The sequence below is a fragment of the Watersipora subatra genome, chromosome 9, assembly GCF_963576615.1.
Source record: "Watersipora subatra chromosome 9, tzWatSuba1.1, whole genome shotgun sequence".
Lineage (NCBI taxonomy): Eukaryota > Metazoa > Bryozoa > Gymnolaemata > Cheilostomatida > Watersiporidae > Watersipora > Watersipora subatra.
Genome location: NC_088716.1, coordinates 43,787,781 through 43,808,176, shown reverse-complemented (window position 1 = coordinate 43,808,176; position 20,396 = coordinate 43,787,781). Strand labels below are relative to the sequence as shown.

The 20,396-nt window shown below is 35.8% G+C and overlaps 1 protein-coding gene across 2 annotated transcripts; it reads left to right on the top strand.

Annotated features, from left to right (window-relative positions):
* The first annotated feature begins 1,794 nt into the window (after window positions 1-1,794).
* Window positions 1,795-20,373, top strand: LOC137405425 (protein SCAI-like). 2 transcript variants are annotated; one of them, XM_068091680.1, is made up of 14 exons: window positions 1,795-1,944; window positions 2,596-2,691; window positions 3,081-3,167; window positions 4,867-4,965; window positions 7,332-7,428; window positions 8,234-8,311; window positions 9,118-9,288; window positions 11,310-11,462; window positions 12,406-12,585; window positions 15,322-15,501; window positions 18,001-18,156; window positions 18,732-18,822; window positions 18,931-19,031; window positions 19,701-20,373. In XM_068091680.1, the coding sequence occupies exons 1-14, from the start codon at window positions 1,796-1,798 to the stop codon at window positions 19,845-19,847; spliced, it is 1,785 nt and encodes a 594-aa protein (XP_067947781.1). In that variant the 5' UTR covers window position 1,795; the 3' UTR covers window positions 19,848-20,373. The 2 variants fall into 2 exon arrangements, with proteins under 2 accessions (XP_067947781.1, XP_067947782.1); XM_068091681.1 differs by lacking the exon at window positions 19,701-20,373 and having other exon boundaries at window positions 18,732-18,808; window positions 18,931-19,010.
* Window positions 20,374-20,396: the final 23 nt, after the last annotated feature.

Sequence of the window (20,396 nt, the reverse complement as noted above, 5' to 3'; positions counted from 1 at the left end):
GATAGAATTGGTTTCTAAAATTTTCTTGAGACATGCAAGATGACTATTGCTCAGAAATTGTGTTCTATTTTAAATGCACGCGATGCCGTAGGACTAGTTAGCATTTGCTGTCTTGATTTCTTTGCTGTCTGGTCAGTTTTTGTCATGTCTAGTCACAAAACGAAACAAAAACTCCAAACTTTCTAGTACTAAGTTACATTATGAAAGCAATAGAGGCTATCAGATTTTAGATACACATGTTTATCAGATTGTACTAAACAGATACAATCCTGCACTAACTGCACACTAATACTAATATTAGTGTGCAGTTTGCAAATTTTGGAACTTTACCTTTTTGTATCAGTGTTTTACACAAATACAAATTGTAGCAGCACTTAGGCTTTGCAATCTATGACAGTTTGTGCCACTGTTAAATGATAAAATTGCCGGTAACTATATCAAAGTTTAAAGAACTAAGCAATTAGGTAAACAGAGGTACATTCTGATATTCATAACATTTGCTATAACAAACATTTCAAGCATCATAAACGAGCTTATAGAAACGGGTGTCTAGTGAAGTTATAAGACGACTCCAACCGCTTTGACTAAGCTCATCCACTCTTTTTAAGAGGCTATTCAGTAAAATTCTACCACTATATATAACGTAACTATGGTTAAAGGTTGACTTGCAACAAAATTCACATTACAGTTATTTGATATGAAAAGATTCACCATGTCTTACTCTGTTGTGTTGTAGGTGCAAAATATGTGGAAAGGTGATTACAAGCTCTTAAAAGCTCAAAAACGAACAGAAAATCGCAGCCACACGAGACCGCCGTAGTTTGGATTCTCTTTCCAAAACAGCTCAAATGTGATGTAGTTGTGAAAGATGGTTTCTGTTTACACTTCCATGCAACCTTATTCGTCGAAATATTTTCACAAATATACTTCACGCATTCAATAAAACCATGTCTATTGTTCTTACGCGTCTGTTTTATCGTCATTGTAATGCTGTCACTTTTAGCACTGATATCTTATAACTTGCTGTAAAAATTCAAGACAATAAATAAATTTCATGACTACATCAGAGAAATAAAGAGATTCCAATCGACTGCGGCTTTTCGTTTTTTAGCTTTTAAGAGCTTGTAATCACATTTCCACATATTTGGCACCTACAACACAACCGAGTAAGACATGGTGAATCTTTTGATACCAAATAACTGTAATGTGAATTTGGTTGCAAGTCAACCTTTAATCTTATTTGTGAATTTATTTTTACGGGCTACATTGTTTGATTAGTCTTGGGTACATTGATATAAAATAATCTTGTTATTGCTCAGTTCACCATCACTACGGAATAGTTTCGGCAAACAGTTTAGATCACAAAGCTATCTGTAAAGAATGTGACACGGATCTCAAAAAGTCTTTACTTGTGATTGAAAACCTCAAAGGTATATGTGCTTTTGCAAGTGGAAGCTCTATGTTAAAAAACTCCAAAACATTTTGCAGCGGCTTTCTCATTAATAAATATTAGTGAGGCTTTTACTTGGAACTCACTTTTTTACTTGGAACTCTACAGCCACATAATTCTAAGATTTCGCTGCCATCACCTCTATGACCCAAGTGTACAAATGCATCATCATTAACGCTAATCATGATGGTAGGAATAACATTTTTAATCATTATCATCTTTTTGTAACTCCTCCTTAGATACCCATCTTAGGCTGTTTGGCCTGAGAACCAAAAGGTTGTAACTGGTACATTATACACATCTAGTCAAATGGTAATTCCAGTTCTCTGATGTCAGCAGGTTGAAATGGAGGGGATACTTGAGAGTACACCAGAGATGGATGAGGGCAATCCTGTATTAAACCAACAAGAGTCTGAAGCTCAAAAGGCCAAAGAGATTGTCATGGATTTTGTTCATCTTCTTGAGAAAGCTAAAAATCTCTTCAACGGGCTCAAGTGAGTACTTTTTACTCGCTCGGTCTCCATGACATCAGTTTCTTGGGCTCTATTTATGATCTGCTTCAACATGTGAATGTTTGGAAGAGCGTTAATGATGAGCGGTGTAATATAAAGTAATGTAGTCCTTTTACCTACTGTTTCTACAAGATTTGTTGAACTGAATGTACTCTATCAAAAGAGATTTGTAAACAGTACATAGGTATAAACTTTGCATCTAGTTTACACATATTTATAAATATCATGCGTTACAAAGCATCCAGACTATGTTTTGAACAAAACTTTCAAACGGAAGTACACAAATTCTTATTTAATATTTAAGAAGTATCCTGCCTGGTTTGAATTTTCTCAAAATCATTTTTAAAAACACCAAAAATGCCAGAATATATGTCAATAGAGGTAACTTATCAAGTGAATACAGAATCATTTTTAAAAACACTAGAATACATGTCAATAGAGGTAACTCATCAAGTGAATACAGAATCATTTTTAAAAACACCAGAAAGGCCAAAATGTATCTAAATAGAGGTAACTCATCAAGTGAATACAAAATAATTTTGTGTGAATGCAGTATAACCAATACTTTAATGTGGTCTTGTCAGATTGAGAATGTAAATGAAAGAGTTAGACATATTAGCCTTGGTTCTTTAGAGAAATACCCCAATACGGAGCGAAGTTGTGGCAGCCTTATTTTGCCCGCACATTTGAGGTCTACACTAGGCTATGGAAGTACCAACAAGAGCATAGGTAAGTGTAAAAATACATCTAAACTTTGAGTAGATTTGTTTCTACAAACTTCCAATGTTTGGAGGTAAAGAATATTTTGTAAGCGTCTGCCTATTGTCAACTGCAGAAGGATCAACTGCAGAAGGATTGCGATGTCTAAACTGAGGTAGATTTGACCAATCTTGACATAATTTCCTATATTTGTACTTGCAGCAAGGTCAAACCCACCTCTTACAAATCTACCACATTGTTGTGTTCCAACTGTTTTCAGTATTTGTGAGAATAAAAACATTTTTGTGAACTTTATGTCAGGCTTGTATTTTGCTGGTTCCTTGATGTTAATGGGTGATCCGATGTTGATATATTGGTATATGAAGCTACTTCTGGTTTCTACCTGTTCTACTTTGCAGAAAGACTCTGGAGACATACTACAAATTAAAGCGGTGGCAAATTGGAGAGATTGCTTCCAAGATTGGGCAGATACACTACCACTACTAGTAGGTACTTCAAAATTCTTTAATAGTTTTAGTCGATCCGATTTGATTTAAAGTTGATCAGTGTTTTGTGGCACCAATCGATCAAGTTTATTTATTTATAACTTCAGCAAATAAAATAAAAGAAGTTCAGCAAACTTATACAGGAGCTCGGTGGCTGCCTGCAATACAATCAGACCTTGATTTACGATCACCTCAACATAATGGTGTGATGTTTGAGGACATGTTTGTCTCAGCATGTGAGGTAATCGTCAACATCCGACATACAGTTATAACATGTTATAACTGTTATATTTTAACAGTTATACATGTATGACACAGCGTTTGTTATAACATTGCAGTCAACATGCGACACACAGCGCTTGTTATAACATTGCAGTCAACATGCGACACACAGCGTTTGCTATAACATTGCAGTTGGTGAACCGGTGCATATGAACGCTGTTCTCTTTAACGTTATGTGATTCCAAACGCTCATATTAAATATTTCAAGTGTTTATATAATATTGAAATTCATGTCTTCCTTTCTTAGTATTAAAATTATCGGCTCCAAGAAAACTAGTGTGTCTGGTAACAAAGAACAAGAGGAAGAAAGGTGTGCAAGAAATTTTAGATGGATTTTTTTAAATGTACAAAGTTATCAAGTAGTGATCGTAACAACGAAAGAGGAGGTGATGCAAGTAGAGATAGGACTGGAGTGAGTGAAAGTGAGGAAGGTGAAATTGATAATTAAAGCAAATTTTGAAATATGAAAACAAGAAATATCAATTTATGTTAATTTAAACTTAACATGATCTCAGCTAGACAAGTTTCATACCTGCCTCACTAACTCTACCTACGTATTGTCTATTTTCTGTACCACCAAAGCTACACCTGAGTGCATGTTTTTATTATAAAGGTAATTGACCAAAACCTCTACTTGTTGATCGTTGTTTTAGTTTCTTACACAGATAATTTGGTTTATTGCATCCAATTTTTGTACATAATTGTATATAATGCCTTTGTTTTAATGCTGTGACCTAAAGTATTCGACGCTAAGTTTTTGAGCTGTGGAATGTATTAAATAAAATACCGCCTATTTTCTTATGAGCATAATTGTGCCAATATCCGACTGTTTTAACGCATAAAAATAATTTGGAATTAATTAGCTTTGTATGTCAACGTCTAACTGCATAATAAGACAAATGTAAACCACTAGCCGCCTGGATGAAGCTTGGAATCAAGAATTGTCTTTTAATTCTAACATTTAAAAAAAGAGCATACAACTCCGTATGCCTCATTTTATTATAGCTTGTTGAACTTGTGTAAATGCTTGCCTGAAGCAATTTTATGATTGTTCAACTAACCATCTGCTGAACAGATATATTGTGTTTCTTCGTAAAATGTGAGATTATAAGAAGTTATATTATTTGCTTCTAGCGTGAATAGGTTTTTTCTTCTGTAAGTATATTTGCTGATGTCACATAGACAGAGTCTAATTGGTTAATTGCGTTATTAGCTCTAAAAGCTACACCAACCCATTTTCTACCAGACTAACTGGCAAGTTTGCTGACACGATTTTCCTGTTGTAATAGCTAATTCGGGAGTTACAGACTTGAAGCCCATCTTTGGATCTTTTTGCAGTTTTGGCTTGTAGAGGATATAGAGTTAGGGATACGGGAAAGGAGTGAATATCCAAACATTTTTTCGTGCTATTTTTTAGCCTCAGAACTAGCGAACCGAACTATTTATATGAAGCTTTCTCTTTCTATGCAGCTATTAGGACAAGAGCGTATTATGCCAAGGCTAAAAAGCATGACACGTAAGTATGGAAAGCTAGAGCATGCAAATATTGGAAAATCATTTCCTCTGGGATTATTTGTCTGCTTTATTCGTAGGCTTGAAGCAGAATATTTATTTTCAATGGTGTTCAGACAATGCCTACTGGATGAATGAGGAAATGTTGAAATTTTTATGAATTGAACTTTCTGAAGCACACAGTCGATGAACATATGTAAATGGTGTTTCTAAACAATAGCCTGAAGTAGTACCTCGGTATGTTGCTGGTTTGTAAATCTTTACACCGCATCCACCAATAACTGCATCTCGTTTAGCATTTTTATATTTAAAATCTACATTTTTTTGTTTACATGTAGTTGGCTTGCAGTGTTACGCGGAGTCAACGATATTACTGCTGCATACGCTAAGGAAGTTATTTAGTTTATCAATAAGCACTTTTAAAGCTCCTGTAAGACCAGGTTCAGGTATAGCACTCTGTTATACCATGTTATTAAGGAGAGTATTTCGTGTAGAATCACCAACATGTAGGTAATTTAAAACATGTATTTTCTAGCTAAGATGTACTGCAGTCTTAACCAGGCATTTGATGATGCATAAAAAGAAGTGCAGACGGTAGTTGCCATGTCAATAATTGTTGTATTTTGGCTAAACATGCTATCAGTTTTTTTATGTGTGTGTTTTTTATTCTATAAATTAGTAGAAATATAACATTAAGCAAAAATTAAGATATAGTTACAGTATTGATTAATTGAAAAACATAAATAAATGAAGTCTTAATTACTACATAATAAGGTATGATAAGGCCCACTTGCGCAGCAACACTGCAGCTAGTCGTTGCCCTGGGCCCGCAGAAGCTGGCATATTCGTTGAAATATATGGCATATTTCATCGAAATTCAAATAGCTGGCCGTTCTTGATTAAGCTGTATAAGATTGAAAGATAGATAGTAAAGAGAAGATAAACACTGAGATATTTAAACTGATTATGAAATGATGATTCCATGGGATAGCTTTCTATCAACGGTATGGGATGCTTTTATGGTTAATCCATTTGTTAATCCTAGTCACACGACAAAACTAATTGCATCAGGTTTTTTTGTTGAAGAAGTTTGAAAGTCAAATTGTAGAAAAGTTGGATGCCATTTTAATCGAAGGAATTTTATGTTGGAAAATGTCAGCCAGACGAGTTAAAGCGTCTAGTTGTTCATATGATAAAACTGAGGCGGGTTTGACCAATCATTGAGTGTGCGCAATGATTGGTCGAATCTCCATTTTGATTATTACATGACTGCGACTGAAAGTATGAAACTTTATCTGGTTACACATACGTATATGTATACGTATACATATACGTATATGTATACATATGCATATATGATGGAATATCATTTGTAAGCAAGTTATTTTTTATTTCACACTTGAGGTTCTTTTGGTCTGAACAAGGCCAATGAAATCAGTTGTTAAACCTTGAACACTTTGAAGCCTGAACCGGAGATAATTCGGGGAGTTGTTTTCTCACCGGATCCTACGACTGAGAAAACTCGGCTGCGTAGTTTCACTTTGTTTGCACCCACTCCCAGTTTAGGCATGATCACAAAGCTTTTGTCCGCTTTCCTTCCGCTTTCTGCGAGTAAATTTTTAGTATATTTCCGAAGTTTCAATTTGATTGGGCTATTAACATTTTAAGATATCGTGGAAATACCGAGGAAAAGAAAATGATAAACAGCTGCTAACAAGACACTAGTTTTCAGCAACAAACTGATTGGAGCTCTTAATAATCAAGGCTCATAAATAAACTAAACCAAAAGGCTTCTTCTCATCTACAACAAGAGCTTGACACTAGCATTTGTTGTTTTCTATTTATAAAAATATACACACTCTATCAGACTCAGTGTACTGCAATAGTTATGTTCCTTCAGTTATCTCTTAAACATCACTTCTTTGAGAGTGGCATAAAAAACTATTTACTCTATTTAATTTCTGTTGTTTTTGTATTGTTTTTCTACAAGCTTGGAGCATCAATATGATAGTTTAGTTCAAAAGGAATAATAATATTCAGTTGAAAAGGAGTTGTGCTATCCTGAGTACTTTCATAGTTGATGGAAAGTTGTCAATACAGTCTAGGGTCAGGGGTCCTACTTGTTCATACAAAACCAGACTTCACAATGTTAGATGGTTCATAGCGAAAAGTGCACAAATCCTGAGATCTCCTAGATTCAAATTTCATTTTAATGGAAAACTTAGATTGATAGATTTTTATTAATGTTGCTTTTTTCAGTCACACAACCAAACAGAGTAGTTTTTCCGTATTTCCTTCTGCTTCTTACAGCAGTCTTGATTGTAGTGTGTGACTAACTGTTCCCTCAGATGCTTAAATTTTTTTCTGTAGACCTGAGGTGATGCTGAAAAAACTTCGATACTATACGAGGTTTATAGTTGTTTGCTTGCTGTTACGGAGGATGACCTTGGTGGTTGAGCTCGTCAAGGTCAGACAGAATTATATTTTTCTCGCGAAACTCACCAGTTGTATACATGGTGTTTATATTTTCAAAATTGTGTATGTTGAAGTGGATACCTTATATAGCTATATAAACTAATACATCGCCTCTTCAAGATGAACTTGCACTAAATTTTAGTAGATTTTATCAGAAAGTGTCGACGTATTTCTATCATTTGTGATTGTTTCTTATGTTTGAGGTGATCTGACGACCAGGATGTTTCAAGATTAAAATCGATAAAACTTGATCGCAATTAAATTCATCAGAAAGAAAACGTGTGGAATGACATCACTAATTGTTATCGTTGCGATAGTTGATATCGTCTTTTGCATTCAAGTTGAAGCATTACAGGTCTCTATTCTATCGGTCTATATTACTATAAGCGTCTCTATTCTATCGGTCTCTTTGCAACTACAGACGTCATAATCGCACTTTCACTTGATCTGAGCATTTTAGTCACGGTCAAGTTTTGGTAGATTTTAATCTTGAAACATCCTGGTTGTCCGACCATCTAAAACATCACAAACAATTGGAAATGATAGTAAATAACGATACATTCTGATAAAATTAACTAGTTTTGTGTGAGTTTATTTTTAAGGAGACTTAGAACTCCTGCTATTATTCATAAGTTATTATCACAACTTTATTGCTCACTCTATTGTTCACTCGTACTGTTAATAGTTTGAATATTCTCAGGAATACTTAGGCTAAATTCTCAGGTAAAGTTATGACATCTTTGTCTCTAGTCTCAACTCTACCTTAGATAAGCTACTGCATTATTTGCCCATTTCAGGAGCTGAACAAACAGATAAAGGACTATAAAAATACATACGAGTCCAAAGACAGGGAGTGGCTGCTCGTAGCCAATGAGGTATTTATATGTCTAGTACCAATCTTTATACAAGTTTAAGCTATAACTATTGTTATATAGATCAGTATGGGGGAGGCCAGCAAGTGCTTATTAATAATAGTGTGTGGATCTCAGTCTATTTTGTAATCTTATTGTCGATTTAATTTTAGTGCCAGATATGGTTCCATATTGTTGCATTCATCAATATACAGAGAGCTTGTTTGCTCACTTAAAACACAATGCAAAAGAAAAATGAATGAAATAGCTTATATAATTGTAAAGTAATGTAAAAACAGAAATTATTTTCAAAGTTTTGCTATTGTCCTCCCTAGAAGTGGTGGTAGGTACCAGCATCAACAGCCAATCTGAAACCATTTAAAAGATGGTATATTTTATCGAGGGCCAATATTTGTTTAGTTGTAAGGTCAAATATGGTACTAAGAGATGCATATCAGCTTTATCAGTAGCTAGTACTAGTATCCATCCTCAAGCTGGTCAAGCTGAGAATATGGTACAGTCAGTACTGAATTTTACTCATTTAGCCTTGGTGCTCTGGCAGTCTAGGTTAGCTGTGGGTGGTTTTCTTAGTTCACAACTTGTGCATCCTTCATCCATAAACTGATGCTAAAGTCCTAGATTATTCTGTTATTTATTGCTGTAATAGTTGTAATCATCGCAGGCTATTGATTTCCTTGTCTAATTTCACACATAGATTCTGTAAACCTTACCGTAATGACGCAAGTAGACGCTGTAGAAATAAATTATAGGAATTGTGATCGGTGCATTCAGAGTAACTCTATGCATTGACCTCTCGTATACATTGATAGGTATCACTGTTCGTCGACAATGAACAGTTGCTGAGAGTGAAGGACCAGTTCAACAGGGCCATGTACCTTAACAGTAGGATCTCTCTCGAGACTGTCATACCTCTAGATAAAACTGTCCCAAGATACCTTGACCTCTATGAGGTCGTCATAGTTGGTCACAATGGTGCTCAGGTAATGGCAGTCGTGTTAGATGCACACGGTAGCTGTATTTACTTATGAATAGCTGTGCAAGAGTGTAGCTTTTAATTATTTTATATCCTTAAAAGATAGTAAATTTATCTTAGATGCTGCTGTATTCCCCGAAGGAGAATGGCATGCCATGATGTGCCTAATTTTGGAAATTGTCTTGCCATGTGATTTAGAACTGAGACAGACAGCTAGAAATTTTGGCAGCTTTAACCAATGTCAAACATAATAAGTATAATGTTATTATTATTTAACATGTTAAATAGTTTATTGATGCCAGCCTATTTTGCGCAGTGGTAGCCACAAAATAGAATGAATGCTGACGCTGTCTGACATGGGACCTTTTTCAGGTTTACGCAACATAACATATGTAAATTAGGAGTTGTGTTCCCGCCAGATGTGTGACTAAAAGTTTTATGAATGCTAAATTCGTAATTCTATGAGTGGTGAAAGATTCTTGTTGTTTTTTGCAAATTGGTAAAAAATATTCCTCAACAGCCTAAACCATAAGATGGAAATCTAAAAATCTTATTTACCAAGTTTTGCAATGTACATCTTTGTGATTTTATTAAAATAACTCAACATTTATATAATGGCCAAAAATTTAATATTTTTGTAATGTTTACATGTTTAAACGCAAAAGGCAGGATATTTAGTATTGATACAAGCTCACCAAAGTTTACCTAAAAATAAATGACGAAACATAAATGATCCTGAAAATTTATTTTATACCAAACTCTCAAGACTGCCTTCCGTCTAGCTAATTCAAAAATACATCTATATAAAATACATCAGGAAAATAAAGGAAGCACAAACACTTGATATTATTTGTTTGACATTTTATAACAGAATACAAACAGTTATCAGTATATACTGACAACTCTATTGTAGGTGACACATTTTACTTAGACATGTTACAGTAGGCCTATATATGTTCTAGTTTCGCCATAAAGCTATTTTTAATAGTTGAGTCGGAATTAGTTCTGACTCAAGGTTTTGATTGTATATCCCTGTGTGAAAAGTACCGATTCAGATTCCAAAAAAATGAAAGACCCTTTTAGACATGGTCAAGTAGATTTCACACCAATTTTTTATGTTAGACGTAACGAGGATCATTACAGACATTCAACATAGAATATTAATGTCAAAATTAACGTACTCGTGTTTAAAAATAGCGCTTACGTTTGTTTAGAATGTGACGGGAAGTACTTAACACTTTAGCACTCAACTCTTCAATTACTAAATACAGGTACTAATAAACAAAATTATTAGAGTCATTTGTTTTAGTGGGGAGAAACAAAGAGGATATTTAGCTTTTTAGCATACTTTGCTGTCCACTCCGGGTTAGTATCTACAAGACCTCTTATTTCCAACCAGACGCAACTGACAGGCTCTGTTGTCGCCATTTTATAGAGAGTCTGTGATTGGTTGGTTAACAATTAACAAGGCGTTTTTCACAGAGCGATAACACATAAAGACTAGAAATATAACCTAAGGAAAGCCACCAAGAAACTTTCATCTATGGGCTATTTTTAAAAATGCTGAGATGGATTAGATTGGCTGTCTGTTTGCTAATTACCTTGTTTACGATTGGTTATCTAATTTTATGCACAGCTCCGTGTAGCGCCGTAACGAATAAGGAGTCAGCTCCGTGTAGGCAGTAGCGAATAAGGAGTCAGCTCCGTGTAGAGCAGTAACGAATAAGGAGTCAGCTCTGTGTAGAACAGTAACGAATAAGGAGTCAGCTCAGTGTAGCGCAGTAACGAATAAAGAGTCAGCTCCGTGTAGAGCAGTAACGAATAAGGAGTCAGCTCTGTGTAGAACTGTAACGAATAAGGAGTCAGCTCAGTGTAGCGCAGTAACGAATAAAGAGTCAGCTCCGTGTAGAGCAGTAGCGAATAAAGAGTCAGCTCCGTGTAGAGCAGTAGCGAATAAGGAGTCAGCTCCGTGTAGAGTAGTAGCGAATAAGGAGTCAGCTACCATATGCTATTATCTGTCAATTACAGATAAAGTTCAGTGAACTAACGCTGGACATGTTTAGGATGCTGCAGGCTGTCGAGTATGAGCCGCAAGAAGATCTTCTCCAAGAGCGGCAGACGGATGCCTCGATGATTCTCTCTTCTCCCCGACCTGTACAGCCCAATCTCAAGCATGCTCAAGTATGTAGAAAATATCGCTGTCTAAGCTTGATTCCTGCTTGTGTTTAGTGATTATTTCTCATCTCTTTCTTTTGGTCTGTCAGCAAACATCGTGGCCATAAAGTTACTTTTGAACTCTTTTAGGAATTTGCCTCTTCGATATGGCTGCATTACAGCAGTGGAATTGAGAACGTGCATATTTAGTTGCTATGGTAATACCTGTAGTGTGTAAGGTGTGTGGTAATGGGCATGGCCTTGACCTCAGGCCGGTGGCATCTGAGTAGCTGTTTAATGTGGGCTCCTCTGCTCTAGTCTTGCTATTAGGTGCCCCTTTGCTTATGTTCATCTGCTTCAGTTATTCTTTAGTGTTACTAGCAGAAATACGCAGCATTCCCCGTGTCTCTTTTTTGAAATGAAATTTGCATGCGGTTTTATTTTCAACTGTATCTATCAATCACATCATGTTCTATAAGATTTTTTAATACAATCAACAATTTAATCTGACTGTAAAATCATAAGTTCTCATAACGTAACACGAAATAGTATTTTAATAATTGAATCTAAAATAGTACCTTATTTTGGAAAATATTCCTTGTTTAGTAGCCTAAAACCATCCCTGGACATGTAGAAATTGCCCTGCAAAAGTTTGGTTCACATTCGTTCGCCGGTTTCAGAATGCATGGAGGAAAAGCAAGCAGACAAATGAAATTTTGTTATATATGGAATATGATTGTAGCTAATAGAGTTATTTGGTTAGCTCGTTTAGTTTATGTATTTATGTGGGTATTTATAGCAATAAGCAGATCTGGTTGAGTAGAATACTGCTTAGCATTTCCATTCCACGTATCCGCATGAGTTGCTCATGCCATTAATCCTGCCGTTATCTCTTATTTTTTACCGGTTTAGCTAAAACATTTGAAGAATGCGCATTAGGCAGTTGTTACTATTAAACTGTTATTATTAGACAGATGATCAGCCAATCAAACGACACAATCCACACAAATACCTCCTCTACAAGCCAACATACGCTCAGTTACAGACTTATATCAGTGTGGCTTTTAAGGAGTTGCCTCCACAATCCGCTTTGCTCCTGTATTTTTCGTGTGAGCCAAGCTATCCGAGTAACAAGAAAGATTTGGAAGAGGTAAGATGTTTGCTTATCGGCGGAGTTGGTAGTAACCCCTGCCTTTTTAGAAATGTAACATTTAGGATGGAAAAGTTGTAACCCCTTGGCTAACCTTGGCCGGCGTTGACCTTAAATACAGCCCTTATTCAGCATGTGACGTAGGCTTTGCTACTGGTGTAAATTTATACATAGGAACACTCTGCTTTTTACATACCCCAACAAAGTGTTTAGAATAATTATACACTGAGCAGATGTGAACAATGATATGGTCTCCAACATAGAACAATGATCATTCCTGTATTTTATGAGAATAAAAATAGTTGTAATCAAACATGCTCTGTGAATATCGTAGACAGCTGTACATCATGTTGGGTGATAAGACATCGTATGAAAAAGATGTGAACTACAATATAGCTACACATATATTGTTTTAAATATATTATATCAGTAGTTAATATGGCAGATGATATAAGAGCATGTTTTACCTGGTTACATTGAGCTATTGGTACTCATCAGTGTCAAGGAAAGACGATTTCATAAAATAGAGTGTAATCCTTTTTTTATTATAACGCGCTAAATGCTCAGTGTTGCACTGGTCATAAAATAATTGCCTGATGAATTTGAGTAACTTAAGCTAGTAACTTGAGCTAGTCTAAATCTTTACTATAATAAGAGCCGTGAAGTCAGCTTGTAATTATTACACTACGGGTCATGATCTCTCACGCAATCGATCATGATTTTCAAGTGTGCTTGTAAGAACCAATAGTTTTTTGCAAGCGCTTCAAGCATGCTTATTTTACTGGTGTAATGAGTATGACCACAATTATTTCATTGTATAGCGATGTAGCCGCTTGGCCTAGTGAATAGCACATCTGTCCGCAGATCTGGGTTTCCGAGTTCAGTTGCTGCGCGAAGCGGGTTTTTCATTCTCATAACTTCATCGCTTTAATTGGACACACGAACGACAGACAGACGGCAGGAGCACACTGATATATAATTATATATATAGACTAAGACTATTAGCGATCAAGCTAAAATGTATTTATTATGCACTAATAATATTTCCTATCACGTTATCAAAGGAAAAATCATTATATGATGAATTCAATGATAACAGAAAAGGAACAGGAATACAACGATGTATATCAGCATGTTTGCGTTGAAGTTAGCTCTTTGATGTGGGCAACCGATCACTGAATTGCTTTTTGGGATGTTTGGTTGTCATTTTGTTTGTTGTGTTTCATGCTGGTTTTGCCTCGAGGCTGCTCAGCTGCAATCTTATATGGTTAGTCGGTAAATTGTTGTAAGAGCGGAGAGCCCGGTGCATCTTTTTCCTCATTAGAGTAATCATTTGGCTATAGACGCCTTTGAGGTGATGGATTATGCAATAATATTTATATTATTGCTGATTAGCAAGGCATTATTGTAATGCATTATTGTAATACCAAAACAAAGTATGAACGAGTGTATTAAATAACTTCATTTATTAGGAGATGCATTAATTGCAAAAATAAAAAATTAAAAACCTTATAATAGGAATTTAACTTTGGCACTGAAAACTGTTAATTTGCTGGTGTGTAGTACCGCAGAAAATGTCCACCGTTTACGCTGGAGACTTGTGTTGCAAATTTCGGTAACCCCGTAGTAAAAATCCTTTACTTTTATCTCAGCATCAGTTGGGGGTTTGTTTTGGACCATCATTAACTTCAGAGACACGTGGCCAAATTTCCCTACCTGAAAACTCTTCATGAATTCTGGATGACATCTATTGTTGGTATGTCAATTTGGGCTATCCTGGGCCAACCAAATACTAGACCAATGTTTTCTAAGCATTAAAGCGCTAAAAATTTTTAATGCTATTAGAATATATCTCAGCTGCCCCTAATAAAGTTTTTTGTGGCATTTTTCATGTTTTTAATGATTTGCTTACGATATGATGTACTGTGGGAATTACAATATGATGTACTGTGGGAATTACAATATGATGTACTGTGGGAATTACAATATGATGTGCGGTGGGGATTAAACTATGTGAGGTTCTAAACTACGTGTTTTATTGTTGCTGGATTCTGAAGCTGGTTCTTTATTATTCTCTTTAAAAAGTGTTATGTTCCTATGTGTACATCCTACAAAGGTGGTTTCATCCTATGTGTACATTCTCCTATGTGTACATCCTACAAAGGTGGTTTCATCCTATCTGTACATCCTACAAAGGTGGTTTCATCCTATGTGTACATCCTACAAAGGTGGTTTCATCCTATGTGTACATCCTACAAAGGTGGTTTCATCCTATGTGTACATCCTACAAAAGTCGTTTCATCTTATGTGTACATCCTACAAAGGTGGTTTCATCGTATGTGTACATCCTACAAAGGTGGTTTCATCCTATGTGTACATCCTACAAAGGTGGTTTCGTCCTATGTGTATATCCTACAAAGATGGTTTCATTCAAAATCAATTGTAACTGTAGCCATCAGTTCGTGGTCACCATCTTTAGGCATTTCCTATGTATCATTTTAACATTTCAATATCTTTTGATATTTATAACTATAATTATATTATATAATTATTAATAATAATTGATATAATTATAATAAATTATATTGTATAATTAATGAAATAGTTTATAGCCTGTTGGATAACTCGCTACAAAACTCAGCTTTTAATATATGTATGTTTCAAGGACTCCTGACACTTATTTTACTTCTCATGAAAAAAAAATGAGATGGTAAACAAAAAAAAATTTTATCATAGGCATGTTATGATATGGGAGGACTGGGTCTGAACTGTGGGGGAAAGGATGAAGACAGTGCACCCGTCCGCAAGAGAATTGGCGGTCACGACATGCACTGCTTCTTCCCCGGTGACATCATACCTTACACAAGAAAACCTCTCTTTCTCATCCTAGATTCGCCAACTGCTAGCAGTTTCAAGGTACCATATAAGAGGTCATATTAAGTATTGCTTACGATTCCTTATAACATTAAAAGAAGCGTTGGTTTCTACTACAGGTTTCATTTCAGACTAATTGTGACATGAAATTTATAACTCTTTGATCAGACATCTATGGAAACTTGGAACGAGGCACAAAAGCTACTACAATAACTTAGGCTGTCGATCATTGTAATGAGCTCATTGGTATTAAGGCTAGTGACTGATATGAGAAATTTCTGTTTCGGACTTTGATTTAACTTTTGGAAAGCTATTTAAAACTTTGCAACCTGATCCTCGAAATAGTTCAAGGAATTCTTTTACCCAAGGAAACTCGGCTGCATAGTTTCACTTTGTTTCTTTTCATACTTTCAGTTTGCATAGGATTACAAAGTTGTGGTCTCGTTGTATATAATACGTTTTCAGTATAATTCCAAAGTTGTAAGTTTATAGTACTATTAACTCTTGAGATATTGCTGAAATGCTGAGGGAACTTTTAACCAACTGAAAAATGAGAAATGGCTGTTGACAGAACGTTTCTTTTGACACATTGATTGAAATTCTTGGTAATAATACATCAAAAATAAACAATGCTTCTTATCATAAGTAACAAGAGTTGTACACTATAACTATTTGTTTATTTATAAGAAACACACGCCATCTATAAGACTCAGTGTGCTGCATTCATTATGTTGTTTATTTATATTTATTATGTTGTTTATTTATATTTATTATGTTGTTTATTTATATTCATTATGTTGTTTATTTATATTTATTATGTTGTTTATTTATATTCATTATGCTGTTTATTTATCTCTAAAACGTCACTTCTTTGAAAGAGGGTAAAAGAGCCTATTCACTTTATTTGATTTCAGTATTTTTTTGTTGAACTCTACGAGCTTGGAATTTCAAAATGATATTCAGTTCAAAAGAAGTTGTGCTCTCCTAAGTACTTTCACAGTTGATGGAAAGTTGTTACCACTGTCTAGGACCAGGAGACCTGCTTCTATATACAATACTAGACTTCACAATGTTAAAGAAATTCACTATGCACGAATTAGTAAGAAGTGTGGTGATGAATTGCTGTTAAAGTTATAAAAATCTCCTAATCTTTGCCCTTAACATTGATACTTGCCATCACAGAGCAGGAAACTGCAAGATTGGATGTACTGCCTGTGTCAAGCAATATGTTTATGTATTGGTCAAATGCTGTTCTGACCAGCTAATATTAGAACGTAATGCCTAAGGTTCTGGTACTTCTTGGAACTTCGATGGCGTTTTGCTGTTTCTGAGACATGAAGTGTCATGTACCATGTGTCAGACATGAAGTATCATGTGCCAGATATGAAGTGTCATGTATCATGTGTCAGACATGGAGTGTCATGTATCATGTGCCAGATATGAAGTGTCATGTATCATGTGCCAGACATGGAGTGTCATGTATCATGTGTTAGACATGGAGTGTCATGTATCATGTGCCAGATATGAAGTGTCATGTATCATGTGTCAGACATGGAGTGTCATGTATCATGTGCCGGATATGAAGTGTCATGTATCATGTGCCAGACATGCAGTGTCACGTGTCAGACATGAAGTGTCATGTATCATGCACCAGACATGATGTGTCATGTATCATGTGTCAGACATAGTGTGTCATGTATCAGACATGGAGTGTCATGTATCATGTGTCAGACATGAAGTGTCATGTGTCAGACATGAAGTGTCATGTATCATGCACCAAACATAGCATGTTATGTATCATGTGTCAGACATAGCGTGTCATGTATCATGTGTCAGACATAGAGTGTCATGTATCATGTGCCAGACATGGAGTGTCATGTATCATGTGTCAGACATGGAGTGTCATGTATCTTGTGTCAGACATGGAGTGTCATGTATCATGTGTCAGACATAGTATCATGTGTCAGACGCGAAGTGTCATGTATCATGTGCCAGACATGTAGTGCATGAAGATCTATCTACTTGCAAATTATCTTTTTAAACAGTTCCTCATCGCACACTCCGATTAACCTTGTGATGGGTAGTGGTGCTAGCAAAATGTCATAGTATGATTCACATTGCATAATGGTCTCCCATCTTTGAAAAACATTGAAATGTTTGATTCAGGTCATGATCTGAACAATAAAAATATTAAAAACTATGTTGTGTGGAAGTCAGTCATAAAGGTGTCTTCATGAGGTAAGCTAGGCAGGAAACAGTTATTGAAGTGTTTCTGCAAATGTCAGCTGTTTTCGAGCAAGCATTTCTTATATTTGTGAACAAAAATGTCAATAACATTGATAATACATGCTAAGGAGTTGTTGCATACAACTAGTAAATGCATGTATGTTAGGAATTGAAGGACCTACTTTTGTCTCAGTATGTATGTTTGCTTGCCTTTGTGTAGGAAAGCATTCAAGTTACATTACCAAGGAATCACCTGCTCTTATATCCCTTCTTTTGAGATGCACTGACATGCGTACTATTATCCTCCCATTGCAGTTCATTCCCAAGTTGTTTGGCCAGCCTCTTGTTGCACTTATGGCAGCTCAGGAAGTACCGGCAGCGATGGCTGACCAGCAGCACCAGGGCTCTCTCTTAACCCTCTTTCTGTTCAACCCAACGATGGCATTCTTTTATGTGTGCAACCTGGATGAGGTGAGATGTGCCCAAGAACCAATTGCTATTTCCATGGCCTTAGCTCATCGTAAATGGTTTGCTTATTGGATATTTTGCTTGGGCTATGGTGCAGTCACAAAATCTGTGGGCTGGTACAGACCATAGCACCTACATGTATATAGCAGACAGAGGCCCTCTTTTATTAGGTAACAATGTCAATCCATTTAGATGTACAGTGAGCTCACTCGCATGCTGAACCATGACAAAACTGGGAAATTTGGGAGCGCCTAACTTTGGGATCTTAACAAGATCATAAGTGTGGCTGTTTTATGAATGCTTGGCTTTCCTAGCTGTAATTCGTTCTACAGTTGCTTGTAGTTATACACTCTACCGTTACGTGTAGTTATAGACTCCACAGTTACTTGTAGCTACATACTCTTCATTTAGTTATTTACAGTTGACTTACCAGAGAGTTTGTCATAAGGCTCTCAAAAGTTTTTGTAAGTAGACACAGTAGCTAGTTAAGAGTGAAGGTCTCTTAAAATAATTGCTTGTGGTTTCTCTAATTTTATCTGCTGGCATAATTTTATGTCAATTAAATTGGCTCAATGCAGGTACCAGAAGAATTGTGGGTCAAGTGTCAAACCATAGTATTCAAGTACATGGATGACTGCGCCAAGCTGATAATCAGGTGTAGAAAGCTGAGTAAGTCAGGCTAAATATGTTTGTGAGATTACTTAGCACCGTAGGAGTTATTTTCACATTCTTTCGTGCATTCAGAAGGTTAAGATGCTTGATGGTGATGCGTTGCAGATCATGACTACATGCAGTTCTATGGAGATGAGTTTATGCGTATGATTATACTTCGATTCTGTTTCTGTATAACCACACTGACTCTTCACAGAGCTTTCAAAGTAAGTCATTATACGCACAAACAGGTTGCTTTTTGCAGGCTCCTCCGAAATTCCTGTACTAGTTTGAAGAATTGATTAGTAAATGCATGTCTGGCCTATTTGATGCGTTGTATTAGCTCTTTAAAAGCTTGGGAGTCATCAAATATAAAAAATGGATACAAGGACCTTCTTTTTGACAGATTTAAATTTTATGAAAGGTCTTTCTTGTCAACCCTTCATTTTCGCTTCAAGGCTAATCGCATAGCATGGCTAAACAACAGGCGCTGGGCACATTTGATGTCAAATGCTTATTAATATTGTCTATAAAACACTTGTGCATGTGTGACTACAGTTAACTGCTTACAATAGATATTTAAATAATTGCCAAAAGCTTGCCAGTAGGCTAAAAAGCTCACCAGCGATCGCCTACCATGAAGTGAAATGGAAACATGCATCGTTTCCATAAAAATTAAAATACATGTACTTTGCAGTGATTGTGGCATCACTCTGCTGCATCTCAATATCTGAATCATTTCTAATTTCTATGTAAAAATACTATTTTGGGATCCTTGTGATGTTTGTATGGTACCGATTGTATACCCCATAAGTAAGGAATTATTATAGTCTCAAATGTTACAAGTTTCAATTAGTTATTCCCTAATGTCTTCTACCACTATGTACTTAATACAGGGCCCTACCTATCTTCCAACTGCTCATCCAGAAATTCCACACGCTTCAATCATTCTGGATCCGAATCAGCAGATGTACATCAAGGAGTTGGCATCAATCCTTGACACCAATGCACTCTTCGTCGATCCACAAATTCCAGCAACTTAGCATAAAGATTCTGATTTCAACTAGGAACAGAATCATTCTTCTGATAGGGTGTTGAGATTCGGTATCCTAGGTTCAGCCTGTCTGTCTCATGGTATCACTTAAAACCTGCATTCCTGAATAACTGCTGTGCCCCGTAAGATATTCTCTACCTGCGATCACTCGTCTGTTAGTATTTTTTATGAAAGCCGTAATATTTAGGGCGGCTAAATGCAATGAGGGTTTTAATGTTGCTATTGCGGCACCACTATGACCAAATATTTTATTATTTTATTAACTTACACAGAATTTTATCTCATGTACAATAGCTTTTGCTAGCCTGATATGCCCTCCTGGCTAAATGGTCTATTGTATTGGTACAACTTCATATTTTACTGCCTATTTTATTATAGTATACAATAATCATGGTTGTTGTTGTTATTTCGAGCGATTTTTCATCAATAATTCATGTTATCAACTGATCTCCCATGTTAACACATACATGTATATCTATTACGATTCATTGTTATGTCAAATACATGTAATGGAAATTTTTGACATGTGAAAATGCTC